Genomic DNA, 18,842 nt, shown 5'->3' with positions numbered 1-18,842 from the left:
CACACACACACACACACACACACAGAGAGAGAGAGAGAGAGAGAGAGGGAGAGAGAGAGGCAGAGACACACAGAGAGACATAGAGAGAGACATAGAGACAGAGAGAACAGGAGGAGGAGGAGGACTGGACATGGTGGGAGAACAGCAAGAATGGCTGGTGGGCAGAGAAACCTTGATGTTATAAAGAGAGCAGGGATCTGAAATACTCTGGGGGCTAGCACAGCACATGAGGAAGAAGGAATCAAGAAGGGCTCTGAGATGTGTAACAGATACTTGTGACTAGGGACTGAAGAAACCTGGAGGCTAGCACCGGGTTGATATGCAATCACAGGTACATGCCAGCGGAGAGCCGTATGCTCTTCCTTCTGCCAGACGCAAGGCAAATGACTCCTCTTTGTGTATGAGAACCTATCCCACAAGTTCTTGAAAAAAAAATGCTGGCTTTTATCTAACCTCCAAAAGTCCTTGCACAGTTCAGCACAGTTCAGGAAATGAGTTGTCATTTCCGGACAGATGCACTTCTGGAGACATAATAGCTAGAAAGAATTTGGGAGTTCCACCAGAGTCAACTCTCGGGGAGCTTGGCCTCCTCACTTGGAATTCTTGGTCCCATTAATGAAAGAATTCAAGAACAGACTCAAACTGAAGCTCAAGGTTAACTTTATTGGAATTTTAAAGAAAAACCCACGGCAGGCCAGTTGTCAGAGCAGCAGCTTCCCAGAGGTAATGGAGATGAGATAGAGAAAAAGCCAAGATGCTAGAGAGCTTCACAGTGGCTTGTAGAGACTCTACTGGGGGATGGAATACTGGGAAGGACATACACATTATCCCAGTGGAAGATTAATAACGCCTCTGATTTCTTCAGCATGGCTTGAGGTGAACTTGCCTTCCTGAGGGGCTGTCCCACCCTTGGTCATCCCAATTGCTTACATCCTAAGAGAAGAGGTGGTGGCATGTCATCACCAAGAGGTAGATTGGACTCTTGGGGAAAGAAGCAGCCTTCCTTAAATCGGCCTTCAAAGCCATGACAGCAGCAGTATTGTCAGAAACGTTCTCCACCCCCATCTTCAACATCTGACTCCTCAATCAGTGAAACTATTAAGGCCCAAGTAAATAAGTAATATACAGTTTGTGAACACCTCCCCAAGTCCAGATTTTGTGCATGGTCTTTCCTGTTATCTGTTTTCTAAATGTAAGAATTTTAATTACTGAAGCATTCTTCTAAAAGTATATAGAGAAAAAATATAAGAAACACCAGTCTGCATATGTGTGAGCTACCAAAAAAAAAAAAAAACACTCAGTAGAAATGCAAACATACAGAGCAAGAGAATTCCTGTGTAGTATTGATCTCCTAGTCAGAGGCTCCAGGGACACGAGAGAGGAGGTGGAAAGAAAAATGAGGAAGAAGCAAGGTGAAGAAAGGGAGGGAGGTGAGACAGACCGACAGACAGACAGAAGCAGAACTTCACGTGGGAGGCAAAGTCTGAGCTGTCAGGCTACAGAGAGATGTAGCGAGACCACAGAGGTGTCCCCAGAGATAGGGAAAGGGACAGTTTTCAATAGAATGCTACAAACAAAAACTTCTTAGCTGTCTTTTTGTTTTTGTTTGTTTTCTTTTCCAGGTGTAGTGGTAACTAAGGACAACCTGTCAGTCAGGTAACATTGACGATGAAATCAGGCTACAACACAGCATGAGCATGACTCCTCTCAGTCTCTGGTGAGGCTGTGCCAGTGCCTGGCAAACACAGAAGTGGATGCTCACAGTCAGCTATAGGATGGATCACAGGGCCCCCAATGGAGGAGCTAGAGAAAGTACCCAAGGAGCTAAAGGGGTCTGCAATCCTATAGGAGGAGCAACATTATGAACTATGTCTCTAGTTGCATATGTAGCAGAGGATGGCTTAATTGGCCATCAATGGGAGGAGAGGCCCTTGGTCTTATGAAGATCATATGCCCCAGTACAGGGGAATGCCAGGGCCAGGAAGCGGGAGTGGGTGGGTTGGGGAGCAGATTGGGATGAGGGTATAGGGGGGCTTTGGGGATAGCATTTGAAATGTAAATGAAGAAAATATCTAATAAAAAAATCTTAAATAGTAGCCCCCCACTGCCTTTTAAGCCTTTACCTTTAATCCTAGGACCTTGTGCCTGTCAGCGGGCCATCAGATATGTTGCTGTGTGTTACACAGCCTGTGGATTTTACTTTCTTGTCCCTTAATGACACTTTTTTAGAGAGCCAACCTCATGCAAAGCTCACTGCACAAACCCCAGACACTTTATTTTTATGTGTAGAAGGCTGGTACTCATAAGTTTTAGAAACATTTCTAAATGCCAATTTCAGTTCAACAAATCAATGTTAATAACAAAGGCTCCTGGTAAAAAAAAGAGAGTTAGTAGAAATTGAGGGTTTACTTGTAAAAGACCACCCTAGCTTTTGATTCCTGTAATACCATTTATCTTCTCTTCTTAAGAGCGTGAGGTGATGAATTTGAGGCTTGGCCAGACGCAACTATTGCGTTGTATTTTAACATGTTTCTCAGTTAATACTTTGCATCTCTGTTAAAGTGTTTGATTTCTCTCACATACAAACCCAGTGGTCATTGTTCCTGTCATTCTATGTGGCTCTTTGATTTAATAACTTATACAGATGCAGCCCGTTTTTGAGACTACGGTTTTCATATCATTATATGAAATCTTGTGTATCGTATGTTTCTGCAGACATTCCACTTTCTGTAGGTTGTGTAACACCCCCCCCCCTGGTTTTAGCCAAAGATGTGCTTTCCCCCCCAGTACTCCCCAAGACTGTGTTTCAAGCTGTTTTGGTTAAAAGCCATAGGAGGGAATATATAACACTCTGTGATCTACACATACATAATATATGGCCTTCCATATACGGAAATAAAAGGAATTCTCAAACACACCATAACATTTTCTCTCTCATGTATCCTATTTTTATATAACTCCCCCATCAATTCATTTCATGAGTTATTTAAGGGCTATGATCTACAATTCGGAAAAACAATGTTGCTTTAAAGGAGAAAGAACCAAACAGCATCCAGAATGGCCCATTTGAAAGAGGGTAGAGATGATTTATTCAAGTCTTTCTTCTGGCTGAACCAGCACTTCAGGCTTGACACAATTGTTTTAAAGTTATTTCAAAAAACACATGATATCAACCAAGTTTGAAATTGTTTTATCAAAGAATAAGTGTAATAATAAAATGGTTTATCTTCCTCTCTGGTTTTTGAGCATTTACTGGTGCGACACAAAGATGCCTTTCTCTCTTCTTTCTTGACAGATTGGCTATTTGATCTTCTTACGACTTTTTGTATTCTTCCTGCATGGTCACTTAGAAAGCTTTAAACAACATTTGCTTAGGCTGCAACCATATTTATACGGTAGGGTATTTTTTTATTTATTTTTATGCTTATAAATGTTTTATGTCCAATTTTAAGATCCCCAGACTGTCACTATAAAGAGTGCAAGCTGTTTTATGTCTCATGAAAAGAGGCCTCCAGTGAGGGCTGCTGGGCCAGGCAGTGTCTCTTCAGTGTCTGCTTTCCCTCAGGAACGTAGAACTTCTTGTGGTGAGAACATTAAAAAATCTAGTCTCTCTGTAATCTGAATAAAACGTACATTTTAATGATCTGTAGTCATCACCTGTGCCATAGACGACCAGGATGTAACCCTGGCTGAAACCTCGTTTTCTTTAACCATCACCCCCCCCCCCCCCCCCCCCGCCCCCCAGACTTCTGTGAGGAACTATTTATTTTCCAACTAAGCGATGGTGGTGACCCAAGGTCCAGCTTTCCCATTTGTACCAGTGGCTACCACACCAAACTATAAAGCAACAATGCTTGTATTTTAAAGCAGGTCTAGCTGCAGTGTAGATGCTGAACAGGACTAGGGAGAGGAGAGGATGCTGGAGGCCATCTCGGCGTGGATGTACATAAACCGGCATCCTTCTAACTGTCCTGATTGGTCCTCAAAGGCAGAAATGCCATCAGCACTGCGATTCAACATGTTCTAATATGCATCCACTTCTACACTGGAAAAAAGGACTTGTTGAGGAACGGGTATCAAAAACATAAATAGTTGCACTGGGGAGATGTCTAGAAGAGAAACATAAACACATCGACTAATATGGTCAAGATTTGGAAAACTGCAACAGTGAATATGAATGTCACAGAAAAAGTGAGGAGTAGGGTTTGAGAGGTTACTACAGCTAGAGAGACCTGCAGGAGTCAGATCCCACATGAAACCCACCAAGTCTATTTAATGTTGCTCATATGTAAATGTGTTCAGGGCTGATCACTTGAGACTGGAAAATATGGAATAGTAACCACATATAAGTATTAATATATACCCTATATAACAAATAACTATATATTATAATATAGAACACCCATACTATGTTTAGCCATATATATGCTTTAATTTAAAATTTGTAAGAATTTCATAGGCGAGGGCTACATTTACATTAGCTTCACCCCTCCCCTCCCCCTCTAATTCTTCTGAAATCTTTTCAAACTCATGACTACTTCTTTAATTATAGCCATGCTCCTATGTACCTATCAACAGATCACACTGATCCATTTAGCGCTGCTCATGTACGTATGTGTTTAGGGCAGACCACTGGGGGAAATCTCACAGAGCTCTACCCTTAGATGCAGAGACGCCTTAATTAATGGCAGCAGAGAGCTGGAGACCAGTAGTGTTATCTGACTGTACATCCAGCTACCACACAAAGCTGTCCGGAATTATAAAAACTCTCACGCCATTTATTCAAGATGTAGTGTTTTTCCTCACCACCAGAGGACACACATACCATTATAAATTTTAACCAGATAGAGCAATGCACAACAGTAGGAGCCCAGAAACATCGAAGCCTAATGATGCTTTCATAGCTAAAAGACAAACGGATCACACTGGCTAGCGATGGTGGCACAGTTGCAAGATACGAGCAGAACATCTCTCACAAACGATTTTTCTTCTAACAGCACTTCATTTCTCGGAACCATCCTACTACAAGTATCCGAACATCATCTCCAGCGTGCAGTTCATCCTGAAAACATCGGAAATTATCTGTAAAAGAGAGCTCCATTCTGAACCACTTGTGGAAAGCCGAGATGAACTTGAGGATCCATATTCTGACCTGGTTGGTAAACAGATATGGTGGGTGTGCTGCGTTGTGTTTCTATAAGATAAAGTCGCTGTGGCCCTACACCCGTTCTCATTGATCCAGCATGCCCTGGTAGAGCCGGGCTAAGCTGGAGGAGGGAGGTTGGGAGGGAGGGTTGCCAGCACACATGCTCGCTCATGCACAGCTCGTGGATCATAGAATGCTCGATGAGGTATGGGCTGTCCATTCGACTTGTTACTTCTTTGAGAGGCACAATGGCATAACACCTCTTCCACGTGGGTCCCACCTCAGCCACTTAAAGAGAACAAATACCAGCATAACGTAGATTCCCAAGTTAACATGTTAGCAGGTTCTGTTTTATCAAGGGAAAGAATGGAAAGTGGAGACTGGCCACGAAACAAATGCAACAGGTCACGCTCTCCATGTTTCATGTTGAAAGAACATTTAATATACCACCAAAGTCAACTGAAACCTTCCCCATGCTCAGACCAGCTAGCGATGGTGGCACACGCCTTGAATTTCAGCACCAGGAGAGGCAGAAGCAGACTGAACTCTGTGAATTCAAGACGGGCCTTATCGAAGTGACTTTTGTGGCAGCCAGAGCTACACAGTGAGACGCCACCCTTTCAAGCACAAACCGAGAGATTAAAACAATTCTCGTACACAGTTAAAATTTCTTATATCATTAACAATCAACTATTTAATAAGCAAATATGATACAAACACAAATCCAATGAGTCTTGTAATTGTGTATAAAACATGTTTTTCAGAAGACCAACTTCAGTCTCTTTGGTGATCATTTATTTCCTTTATTCCAATAGTTTCTGAAAAGCTGTGCTTTGAAACAGGATTTTTTTTTCCATTAATTTTATAGTTTATAACAGAGAATTTGTTCTTTTTAATTTTTCAATAAAGGAAGAAATCAGGTTTTTTGCTTGTGCGTATTGTGTACATGCATGTATCTATTCATGTTTGCACGTGTGTGGACATGCATATATGCAATATATGTGCATGTGTGTCTGTATAGATTGAAAGGCCAGAGGTATATGTTGGACCCTTCACCGATTGCTCTGGATCCTCTTTACCGAGGCAGAGTCTTTCCCTGAACCTGGGGATGCTCTATTACACCTGGATGGTCTAGGTCAGAAGCTTGCTCTGGGATCCCCTGTCTCCACTTGCAGAGAGCTGGTGTCGCAGGCAGGATGCGTGAGCAGTAAGCTTTTCTGTGTGTGCTATGGATTCATACCCAGTCTCACGCTTGTGCAGAAGCACTTCATCCACTGAGCTTTCTCACCATCCTGGAAAATATATTTAAAAAAATTTTTTTAATTTAATTATTGTTGTGGTTTTTATTTTTATTCACTTTATATCTGTTCAAGGAAAATACTTTCATTTATTTATTTTATTTTATTTTTTAAGAATTTTTTGTTTGTTTGTTTGTTTTTGTTTTTTGAGACAGGGTTTCTCTGTGTAGCCCTGGCTGTCCTGGAACTCACTTTGTAGACCAGGCTGGCCTCGAACACAGAAGTCCACCTGCCTCTGCCTCCTGAGTGCTGGGATTAAAGGTGTGCACCACCATGCTTGACTGGAAAATAGTTTTAATCTAAGGAAAGTTCTAATGATTTGTGAAATTGAAGGATTTGTGGAAATTCCTCTTAAAATAGCTTTATTTATGTGTGACCTCACAGCCTTCCCACACTCCCTTTTGGGCCTTTCAAACATTAACTATAAATTGAACAGATAGGAAAATACATTTTATCATGTACGTGTATACCTTTTAAGCTTAAGTATTTGTCTCCTGGCTCATTAGCGATAAACCGTCTACATAAAATGTGAAGTTTGCTAAGTAATCTGGACCATTTGGTTATAATTAGTAACGGATGCAAATTGCGTCATGCAAAAAGAGGCACTTGTTTCAAAATGAAAAGTATGCTTTGATGATAAATATACTTAAAATAAGACAGGAAGCTGCAAGAAGAACATTGATCGCGAAGAGTTGCCTGCTCGACAGCTGTCTGGGATCTAAGGAGGTCGGCATAGCTTTTCTCTACCTCTGATTCCTTGTTAGTATAAAAAAAGCTCTGCCCATTTTCACGATGATCACGATAATCATCACCGCCGCCGCCATTGCCTTAACTGAATAAATAAAACACATAGCCATTTATATTTAGCTGTCCGCTCTAACCTAGACAGTCCATTGATTTTTCTGTCATGTTACATTGACAGAAAGTAGTGTTCTGAGTGTTGTATCTTCAGCTAGGGTGCGGCAAGGTGCAATCCGCCTATGCACACACAGCAATCTTAGCCACCCCATGCTCTGGCTCAGGTGGGGCCACGCGTTTCCAGGCTTGTGTTCCGGAAGAGCAAGTCTATGTCTACCCTTGGAAGCAATGGACGGGGGCTGCTAGGAGAGGCAGAGGCCACAGCTCACGGAATGGACACGTCAGCTGAGAGTGACGTACGCAGTGACTGAGTCTTCCTCTGCCTTTTCCACTTTGTAGAACAAAGGGCCTCAATTCTATTTCCGCTCCACCCATGCGATTCTCTGAGGGGACTATATAACACATTTGGGGCTGTCAGGTTTATTGCCTTTCTTTTTCTTCTTCAATTACTTCATAATATAACAACCATAAAGGTTAGTGGAGCCACAGTGCTTCTAAGTCACCTCTCAGCTAATCAGGTCTGATTCATGGCATGATTGCAAGCCCTAAAGTTCCCCAGTTTCCACCCAATTTCTCCAGTGTACCTTTTTGAAGCCAGCCTCTCCAGTTCAGCTGAGCATCTGCCCATTCAATACCCATTTCATTCCCTACTTTGGGGAATGAAAGAGGAAAGGAAGAGATAATAGAATGTAAAAGCTACAGCAGCAGCAATTTTTTTCTCCCGTCTTTATTAATGCTATATTGCAGTCCAGGATTTATCGATCTATCCATCATCTCTTATCCTCTGATTCTACTAAAAGGGCCACGCATAGCCTGAATTGGCCATTGTGAAGTATCTTACATGTAATGCTCATAGAAATGGAGTAAAAGCAGTTGCTGAATTTGTTGTACAACCAATGCTAGAATTGTTTGAAAGTCCCGTAGAATTTACATATTGTAAGATGCACGATAAAGATCCTGTGACTTCACCTACAGGTAGGAAACGTCCGTCCCCTGTCCCGGACAGTTTCTCCCTTTAATGTTCCTTTAAGTGATCCGGACCCTAATTCCCACCAGCTTTGATAGGTGGTATACTTTTATTAACTTTGCAATGGCAGAGCCCAATTGCAGGATTGAATTTCTGTCCTCTAGACAGGAGCAGAGCTGACTTTTCTAAGCACAGTTGTCACATGGTAGTAACAATGTAGTTAGTTCTTTGGAGGTTGTGAAAGAACTCAGCTAAAACAAGAGTAGCCCCCCCCTTATTACATTTTATTACCTAATGTATAAATAGTTTCCTGAAAAGTAGCAGACACACCAATTTTACCTTCTGATGTGATTAGCAGTCTTATTCTCTCACACCACAGTACTCAGTAAGCAAAAGGATGTGACCAGAATCTGAGATACTCCGCTGAGCATCAGCGATGCTAAGAACAGCATCATAACGAGATGTGTGGTTTTTCAAATTAGGGGCATTATCCAGTGATTCCTGTTGCTATTTGGCTAACACGTTTGTATTAGGAGGTCTTCTCATGACAATGTCACTGAGGCGTTTTGTCTCACGGCAAAACGACTGAAAACAGGACAAACCTCAAAACGCGGCATCTGAGCAGCCACAACAGAACCCACGCCTCCAAGCTCATCTCCGTCGTAAGGGTCCGATTAGCTGCTTCCAGGGAGTGTACTTATACTCTCATAAATGCCAAGGCAGTGGGCATCTCACAGAAGGCACAGTGCAAGCTGCAGCATGATAGAACGAAGCTGGGTGGCACGGGAGGAAGATGGAGGAATCACAGGAGATGGTAAAAGAAAAGGAAATAGAGGAAAAGGAAAAGGAAAAGGCAGGCAGGCAGGCAGAAAACGGTGGAAAAATATTCTCTGAAGTCACTGAATTCTGTGCTTATCAAATTATCATCCAGTAAAAAATCACTCCCAATTTCTTTCTTTTTTTTTCCCATATTTTTTTATTGGGTATTTATTTCAATTACATTTCCAATGCTATCCCAAAAGTCCCCCACATGCTCCCCCACCCACTCCCCTACCTACCCACTCCCACTTCTTGGCACTGGTGTTCCCCTTTACTAAGGCATATAAAGTTTGCACGACCAATGGGCCTCTCTTTCCACTGATGGGCGACTAGGCCATTTTTCTGATTCATATGCAGCTAGAGACACGAGCTCTGGGGGGGGTATTGGTTAGATCATAATGTTGTTCCACCTATAGGATTGCAGATCCCTTCAGCTCCTTGAGTACTTTCCCTAGCTCCTCCTCTTTCTTTCTTTCTTTTTTATGTCTGTGCACATGCTTATGTGTATCCAAGTATGCATCTATGTGCATCTATGTGCCCGTGGAATCTTCTTGCCTCTGTCCCCCCCACCCATAGTAACTATGATTACTGACCATTGCCACTCTGCCTAGTTCTGTTGTTAGTGCTGAGGACCTGAACTCAGGCCCTTATTCCTGTTTAGCAGACACTTCCCTGGCTGAACAGTCTCCCAACACCATCCCTTTGCCACTTCAAAGCTACCACAGCTTGACAATTTGTGAAGTAAAATAATAAGAAATTATAGAAAAAGTAAAGTATATGTTAAATTTTTATTAGATCGAACGTGTGTATAATCACTCTGCCAGAGAATCGCAATGTTTTAAAAAATGTTCTTTATTCTCTGTCCTCTCGATGACAGCATTAGTCTCCCAACCGCAGGAGGCTGATTCAGCATAAAGACAAGAGATTCTGTGCGGCACATAATAACTGTCAGGGCTGCTCTTTCCTGGTCTGCCACAACTGGATTGAACCACATGATTATCATCATTACATGAATCCTTTCTTTTTTGATAATGCTAAGGCCATGAAGGCAAAGGTCAGGGGGAGGAGCACATGTGTGTCAGAGACAATGGGGCTCATTCCTCAGTGTAGGCAGAGAGGAGAAGAGGGAGCCCGCACTCCTCTGTGGATGCTTCAGCAGACTTCTGGGCTTTTTATTTTATTTTTTTCAGCATTTGGATCTGGAGAGATCAAGGGGAGCCTGAGAAAACAGGCATCCTCTTTAGATTCTCCTATTGAAAAGTAGGGGTGATTCTATGACTGGATATTTTGTGGGTGACACAGTCGCTTCCTTTTTGTCTGTGCTTAAGAGTAAGTATTAGGAAATAGCTTTAAAAAATCATGGTCTAGGGACTAAACCGCCAACCAAAGAGTACACGTGGAGGGATCCATGGCTCTAGCTTGCATATGTAGGGAAGGATTGCCTTATCTGGCATCAATGGGCGGGGAGGCCCTTGGTCTTGTAGAGGCTCGATAGATGCCCCGGCATAGGGGAATGTTAGAGCGGTGAAGTGGGAATGGGGTGTGTGTGTGTGTTGGGAGCACCCTCGTAGAGGCAAAGGGGAGGGAGGATGGGATGGGATGGGGTTTTTTTTCAGAGGGGAAACCAGGAAGGGGGACAACATTTGAAATGAGAATAAATAAAATAACCAATTAAAAAAATAAAGAAAAAAAACCCATAGTCTTGGAGTAGTATCGGGGACATTTGTTTGGGCTTGTGCCTTGCAAATCAAAACGACCTAACTGTATCAGACCAAACTGTAATAAGAGGTATCAAATGAGTTGTCAACAGCAGAGGTACTTTTTCTCATTCTCCACAACATGTAAAAAACAACATCATATAAACTGAAATAAAATGTAGATCTTGTTCAGAATCCTCACCTGGACCGTTTCATTATGGCTTGCTGTTTTGAGACAGCATCTTTCTAAATTTCCCAAATGTTAGCTTCAAGTTTGACATCCTCCTATTTCAGCCTTGCTTTTACTGGGCACCAGGACTATGGGTCTCGGTCACACAGCTCACCTCTGAATGTCTTAGCACATGTTAGCACAGATATTTACTTCCTTAACTTAGTAGTCTCTGTAGCCATGTAGTGTCTATGACCTAGAAAAGTATTGTTTTAAATTAATTGGTCAGGCCGTCTCAAAAATTTAAAACAGATCTATTATATTCCTGTTTTTGTAAACTAAGTTTGAAACTTGAAGACCACCAGCCGCACAGGCTGAGATGCCGAGGGCTACTGAGACAATTTCATTTATATGGCTTTTACATTTTTGACCGGGCACCACCACAAAGCAGAAAATTGAGTTATTTGAGCATTTACCATAGTCAGCCTGTCTCAGTCCAAAGCCTCACATTATCTCAGAAGACAGCTTCCCTGTGGAATATTGTAACACCCCAAACATGGTTTTGTTTACAGTTTCTTTTCTGAATTACCGCTCCCAGGGCCAGTGAGCTCCTGCAGACCTTGACTCTAGCAATTCTCTCCAGCATCTAACTATCTCTGACATGGAAAAAAAAATCAGTACATAGCCAAAGAACATAACTAAATAGCTTACTAGAAACTTGAGAGGTTTTAATTTGAAATTCTGTATGAATCTCCAGCATTTTAAGAGGACTCAACAAGAAGACTGTCTTTAGATTTTTAGCTCTGATATTTCATATAATAACTGAGGACAATGCAGCCCTTCAGGTGTAAAGTGTTTCTTATCAGTATGGAATGTGAACTGCTGTTGTACCTTTGGGGCAGGGGCAATGGTGGGGTGGGGTGGGGATGGGGAGGGGCACGGTGGAGCTGGGGGCGGGGCGGGGTGGGGATGAGAGTACTATGATCAATTAAATTACTTAATGAAGCTGTCAGGGAATACTTGAAGAAAACAAAGAAAAAACATAGTATCTGAATTTGTAGTTGAAAAAAATCTCAAGTGATTAACAGACATTGGCCACCCTCTAGGAGGCACCTATTTGGCTGTTAATGCAGAGAAACCCACATTTCAGAGCCCAGTTTGTTAAACTTTCCCTGTTGCCTCTTGATCAGGTGTTGTGAAGAAGGGAGACCCACAGAGTCCAAGAGCAGCGCATCCAACAGTGGTCCTTCAGAGGTGTTGGCGTTTTTGTCTTACTGTAGACTGATAGATACATTGACCACAGGGACTTGTGTAAACATTTTGTGTATCTACTAGGTTGATACCAACTATCCATACCTAAACACACTTTTAAATGATTCTACAAATCCGAGTGAATATTCACTTTGACTTGTATATTTTTAAAATGTATTTTTCAAGTCCTGTGTAAGTCAAAGAAGTCTTTGGCAGATCAACCTCCATAATAATGATGTCATTTCAGAAGCATTTGCAGCTGAATAAGAGGGGCTACGAAGTCAACCACCTGCTCTGGCACAGTGTGGCCGCCTGGTCCTGCGTTCAGAACAACCCTCCTCAGTTGAACAAAGTGCTGGAGCACCTCCTCTTCTACAAAACGCAGCTTCAGACGAAATGCTGGTAAGGGCAAGCCTATAAATCCAGAGTGACTCAGGGAGACCTTAGCGCCCGAAATGTTAATCACGGCTCAGTTGACTAAGAATACACTTTATAGTCTCAGCTCCAAAGACAAAAGCCATGCGCATATTTTATACCAGCTGTACCAATGAATTGTTGTAGTCTCTGTTGTCCTGGTTTGTTGGCTGTTCTGTGTAGTTTGTCTCTATTAAATGAAATGTGCTAGAGACAAGAAATTCATTCCTGTGTTTAGAACATTTCTTCCTTCCCATGTTATTAGATCTCAGCAATGAGACCTGTTATCATGGATTTCAAATGACTGTGCTGATGTTCTTTCTTTGTGCTTTTCAAAGAACATACAAGAGACAATTTGATCTCAGCAAGGGTTCTAGTTCATGTGTTAATTTAAGAAGGAGCATAGATGCCCTACAAAAGCAGGCTGGGTACAGAGGAGGGAAGACCTTAGTTTTTATAGATTGACCAGGGATAATTATCTGTATTTGTAGAGTTCAATGTATTGTTTAGTGTGTGTGTATGTGTGTGTATGTATGTATGTATGTATGTGTGTGTGTATATGTATGTGTGTGTATGTGTGTGTATGTGTGTGTATGTGTGTATGTGTGTGTATGTATGTGTGTATGTGTGTGTATGTATATGTGTGTGTATGTATGTATGTGTGTATGTGTGTGAATGTGTGTATGTATGTGTGTATGTATGTGTGTATGTATGTGTGTGTATGTGTGTGTATGTATGTGTATATGTGTGTGTATGTGTGTGTGTATGTGTGTATATGTGTGTGTGTATGTGTGTATATGTGTGTGTATGTGTGTATATGTGTGTGTGTGTATGTGTGTGTGTGTGTATGTGTGAACTCAAGTTAATTGACATACCTACCACCTCTCATACTTATTTGTTCTTGGTGAGAATGTTAAAACATACTGTTTTTACATTTTGAACATACGTGTTGATGGTGGTTACCATGCTATGTGGATTGCTAGCACCCCATTCCACTGTTTAACGGTTCCTCCTTCTGTACAGCCACTGTCCTCCTTCCAGGCTTCAGATTAACTTCCCATTAGATTTCTAAGAGTTTGGGTTTCCCATGGAAGATCGTGCAATCTTTACCTTCCTTTACTGTCCTATGCACTTAGCAGGGTATTCCCCAAGTTCACCCGTGTTGTCACTGCAGGCAAGCTCTTTTTCTCTGAACTGAAGGCTGAATAGTCTTCCATGTGACATAAAGTCCACCTCCTGTCAATGCTTAGGGTGAATTGCTTCTGAGGAAAACCCCAACACATCCTCAGCATTCTGAATTCAGTTTCTTTGGATGTTTAATCAGAAGGGAGGTTGCTGGATCATAGAGCATCCTACTTAGAATCTTTTGAGGTGTTTTTAAACTCCCATCTTGGTTTCAGTTACATTCCAACCTACCAAGGGTTCTCTTCCCTCACAATTACCTTTCATTTCATTGCATATACCCACTGTAAGGGGTGTGAAGTGAGAGTTCACACCCACGGTAACAGGTGTGAGGTCATTCATACCCATGGTAATAAATATGAGGTGGGAGTTCACTGCGGCTTCAATCTTTATGACTTTATTAGTGAGGTGGAACATAGTTCATATAACTGTGAGCTGTTTGTGTGGTGTCTTTTAAGAACTGTTGAGTCAAGACCTTTTTTTTTTTGGATTACAAAACATAATTTACTATGTGATTGGCTTATATATTTACATCTACATTTCTTTCTTTCTTTTTTTTTCAAATGATTTCCCCTTTCCAGTCTCCCCTTCGGAAACCCTTATCCCATCCTCCCTCCCTCTGCCTCTATGAGGGTGATCCCCTACCCACCTACCCACTCTCTCCCATCTTCCTACCCTGGCATTCCCCTACATTGGGGCATCAAACACCCTTAGGCCCAAGGTCCTCTCCTCCCACTGATGTCCAACAAGGCCATCCTCTGCCACATATGTGGCCGGAGTCATGGGTCCCTCTATGTGAATTGAATGGCTAGTATCCACTTATCAGTGAGTACATACCATGTGTGTTCCTCTGTGACTGAGTACCTCACTCAGGCTTCTCTCAAGGCCCATCCATTTAAGGCCTTTGTCTTTTAAATTGGGTTATTTGCTTGCTTGCTCTTGAATTACTTGAGATCCTTATTTACCTGAGATATGAATTCATTGGATGCATATACTGTTTCTCCATATATGAATTCTCTCTTCTTCTCTTTCCCTTCCTCTCCCTATCCTGCTCTATCCTCCTTTCCTTCTCTTCTTCTGTCTCTGACAGAGTCCCATGTAACTCAGTTTAGATTTGAACTTATTGTGCGATCTAGGCTGGCCTTGAACTTATGGTTGTCCTTCCTGCTTCAGACTTATGTTAACTGTTTAACCATTTTTAAATGTTGTTGTATCAACACATATTTAATTAATTTGCTGGCCATCTATGTTTAAGGTTGTCAGCAGGCCTTTAAGAACCAGATATTTCATAGATTTGGGATTACAATACAATACAAATGGCTGTTACTTTAAAAACGAAACTGGAGTCATTTTAGTGTGTTTGCCAGAGCCTAGAACAAGGTTCCAAGTGTCCCAGTAGAGGACATTTCCCAGGACATCCCTGCACTGTCACCGGTAACTGCCTGGGTCATCTGGAGCCTTACTTCTTTTATCTGGGAGGATGTGAGAATCAACTAGTAAGCTGGGACAAGTAACGAGTAGTGTTGAGGAGTAGAGGGGTGTACTGATCAATTAGTCAATAGTACCAATAATAGAAAGGACACAAAGATTGTCTGAATATTGTCAAATCATTTTGATGCTCTTTCTTGTTTCTCTTCATTTTAAGAAAGTAATCTTTCACTAGAAAAATAAAAACACAATTCTAGTCAAGAAAACACTACTGATGTTCAGAGACCGACTGTAACCGTTGAGAGTGTGGCCTTGTTTGCCACTAAGCCTGAGGACTTGAGTTCGATCCCTGGAACATGCATAGTAAAAGATGAGAAGCAAATCCTGAAAGCTGCCCTCTCACCTGCGCACATGTGCCTGGGCATGTGCCTGTATATATGGATGCACACAGGCATGTGAGCAGACACACATGTTACATAAATATAATGTTATCTTTAAAAGGGTCATTGTCAGTGTTCTATTGTTGTGAACAGACACCATGACCAAGGCAACTCTTATAAAGGAAAGCATTTAACTGGGGCTGGCTTACAGTTCAGAGGTTCAGTCCATTATTATCATGGTGGGAACATGGCAACATCCAGGCAGATATGGTGCTGGAGATGCTGAGAGTTCTGTATCTGGATCTATAGGCAGCAGGAAGAGAACTGGCTTGAGTTTATGACACCTGAAAGCCCACCCGCATAGTGACACACTTCCTCCAGCAAGGCCACTTCTACTCTAACAAGACCACACCTCCTAATAGTGCCACTTCCTGTGAGCCAAGCATTCAAACACTTGAGTGTACATGGGCCATTCCAGCTTAATCCACCACAAAGAAATTGACTAAAAATTTAAACTTGCGCTAAATCTGTTCAGGATAGCATCATATTTAATATAAAAGTAACTTTTCTTACTATGGTATTTAGAGGAGTTACACAGCAGCATGTACAGATGGCAAGAGGCCATGACTGCAGATAAAACAAAGCATCAATCTAACTATTGGAACTACACCAGAAATGCCTTTATGCCTTCTAGGGATTCTTTTCTATCATTCTCATGGTATACTCTATGATATACCTGAGGGTATTGCGGAAACTGGGAAAGCAAACAACATATTTAGAATAAATTGAGATACTGAAAGGGCTGGTGAGAAGTGGGCTCTTGACCGAAGATTTTCTTGACCGACACTGGAGGAAAGACACCTTTTCTCAGCCTCCAAACTATGACACAAGTGAGGGCCAAGAGGATCACCTCAAGAGATGTCAGCTCCTGTGGGTATCAGAGACAACACAATGATGAATAGTGCTAGATATCTAATGTAATGAAAGACAACTTAATTAAGATGCCCAATGAAGTTTCATTTATGGTGGCCAAATCTATGCAAACAAATAAGTAGTTCTCATCTGGACATTCCAGTTGGTTGGTCTGTAGCTGACCCATATATCTCCCTGTTACATAACCCCATTTCTTATAATCCCATTTTTAGACTTACCTATATATAACACAAAAGGAATCAAAAAACCATCAATATTTAAGTCTGAAAATAGACAGGGTCTGGATCTATGAGAGGACACACACACACACACACACACACACACACACACACACACGCGCGTGCACACATAATCAATCTATCACAGAATTAAGGCAGCCTTGTTGGGACCATGATGTCCCAAGAGGAAAGGGTGTCCCCAAGCTAACACAGTATACAACACAAAGGAGAATCAGAGGAGTGGAGAATGCAGCTGATCCCCTCCCCCATCCACCACACACACAGTGGGATTGGTCCACTCAGAGTGGGAGATGGGCAGCTTGCTGGAAGGTAGCCTAAATTTCATATTCTGTTTTCGACTCTCAGTGTTCTGCTCCACAGGGTGACCTTACCTAAAGTGCCCCATTTGCTTTGGAGAGCTAGCTCAAGCCAACTCCAAAGGTTTTCAAATCTAACATGAAAAAAAATTCTATTTCTTATTGAATTGCTGGCCTACAAAGAAATGATGTAGCATGGCATTTCAGAGGAGTGTCATCACATAAAACCCTTCCTCCCAAAGCAAACCAACCAGTTTATGTGCCCATGTGTCTAGTTTATGTGCCCATGTATGCATTCAAAATAAAATCCTGATGATTTAAAACTGGATTAACATGGCAAATGCTTGTCAGACTTTAGTGTATTTGTGTTTGCCTCGAAATAAAGAAAGAATCGAGTGCTTGGGGGACAATAGACCCTGCAATTTCCTGCCAGGTCACTGCCGTCTTTTGTATCCTCAGCCCTGACAGCTCCAGCGTTCACAGGCATGTCTCACTAGAAGCATTTAAACAAAAGTCGTGGTACTGTCTTTCTTCATTCTTCACAGGCTGAGGTGGCTGTTTGTGAGTTCCCAGGTTTCTATTTTGTTGGTTTTCCTTGGTTTCTATCCCAGTCCTTATAGATCTATAGATCCTTCTCACTGTTTGTAAGCATTTAATCTGCTAGTGGAAAATATACATTTATGTGTCACCACATCATCACACAATGCTCAACCTAAGTCAGGAGACCTCCATTTTGAATTGTTCACTACCTGTGCCATTTTCAATAAGTCACTAAACACTGATGAATCAGTTTGTTGACCATTTAGAGAGAAAAGAGCCATCATGTCTCCCTTCTGTTTCCTCCCTCCAAGCCCTCCCACATAACCTTCTTCTCTCTTTAAATCATGGCCTCCATAATTGTTGTTACATAAGTATATATACACAATTCATAATGGAATATATAAATGCATCCTGCTCAGTCTGTATTATGTAAGTTGTATATGTATGTATTCTAGACTTCTTAAAAAGTTTCCAAGAGTTTGGTTCCGGGACTCCGCCGAAAGTAGTCTGCACAGGTGAGAGTGTGCACTACAGAAGCTAACAGCTTCTGGGACAGGCGGGAGCCACAGAGCTTTTGAGGCAGCCCCCTTTATGGGCTCCAGACATTTGGGCACCTTCCTGGCCAGAGGATAGGTGTCCGCCCGGCCCTGAAGGGCTTTGCCACAGCATCGGTGGGAGACATGTTGATCTGCACAGGTGAGAGTGTGGACTACAGAAGCTAACAGCTTCTGGGACAGGCCAAAGCAACACAGCTTCTGGGACAGGTCCTGTTTTGGGCCTTCATCTTAGACCAGGAGGGTGGTCCGAACGCCAGATCTGTGCACCTTCCCTGTAAGAGGAGAGCTTGCCTGCAGAGAGTGCTTTGACCACTGAAACTCAGAGGAGAGAGCTAGTCTCCCAGGTCTGCTGATAGAGCCTAACAGAATCACCAGAGGAACAATCTCTAACCAAGACAAGTATAACAACTAACTCCAGAGATTACCAGATGGCGAAAGGTAAATGTAAGAATCTTACTAACAAAACCAAGACCATTCACCATCATCAGAACCCAGCACTCCCACTTCGCCAAGTCCAGGGCACCCTAACACACCCAAAAAGCTACACCCAGATTTAAAAGCATATCTCATGATGATGGTAGAGGACAACAAGAAGGACTTTAATAACTCACTTAAAGAAATACAGGAGAACACTGCTAAACAGGTAGAAGACCTTAAAGAGGAAGCAC

At 42.2% G+C, this 18,842-nt stretch overlaps 1 protein-coding gene across 7 annotated transcripts in view; it reads left to right on the top strand.

The window, feature by feature from the left end:
- Nucleotides 1-18,842, top strand: part of Tmem232 (transmembrane protein 232) — a 239,165-nt gene that overhangs the window by 59,016 nt on the left and 161,307 nt on the right. For 6 of the 7 annotated variants that reach the window (XM_021149610.1, XM_021149603.1, XM_021149604.1 and 3 more), the window contains 3 exons: nt 3,296-3,395; nt 4,998-5,155; nt 12,453-12,607. In XM_021149610.1, coding sequence (XP_021005269.1) covers nt 3,296-3,395; nt 4,998-5,155; nt 12,453-12,607 — 413 coding nt within the window. The remainder of the gene's footprint in view (nt 1-3,295; nt 3,396-4,997; nt 5,156-12,452; nt 12,608-18,842) is intronic. The other variant, XM_021149608.1, reaches the window with a different exon arrangement.

Source organism: Mus caroli, chromosome 17, assembly GCF_900094665.2.
Source record: "Mus caroli chromosome 17, CAROLI_EIJ_v1.1, whole genome shotgun sequence".
Lineage (NCBI taxonomy): Eukaryota > Metazoa > Chordata > Mammalia > Rodentia > Muridae > Mus > Mus caroli.
Note: the sequence above shows the minus strand (reverse complement) of the source record. Positions and strands in the feature narration are given on the sequence as shown.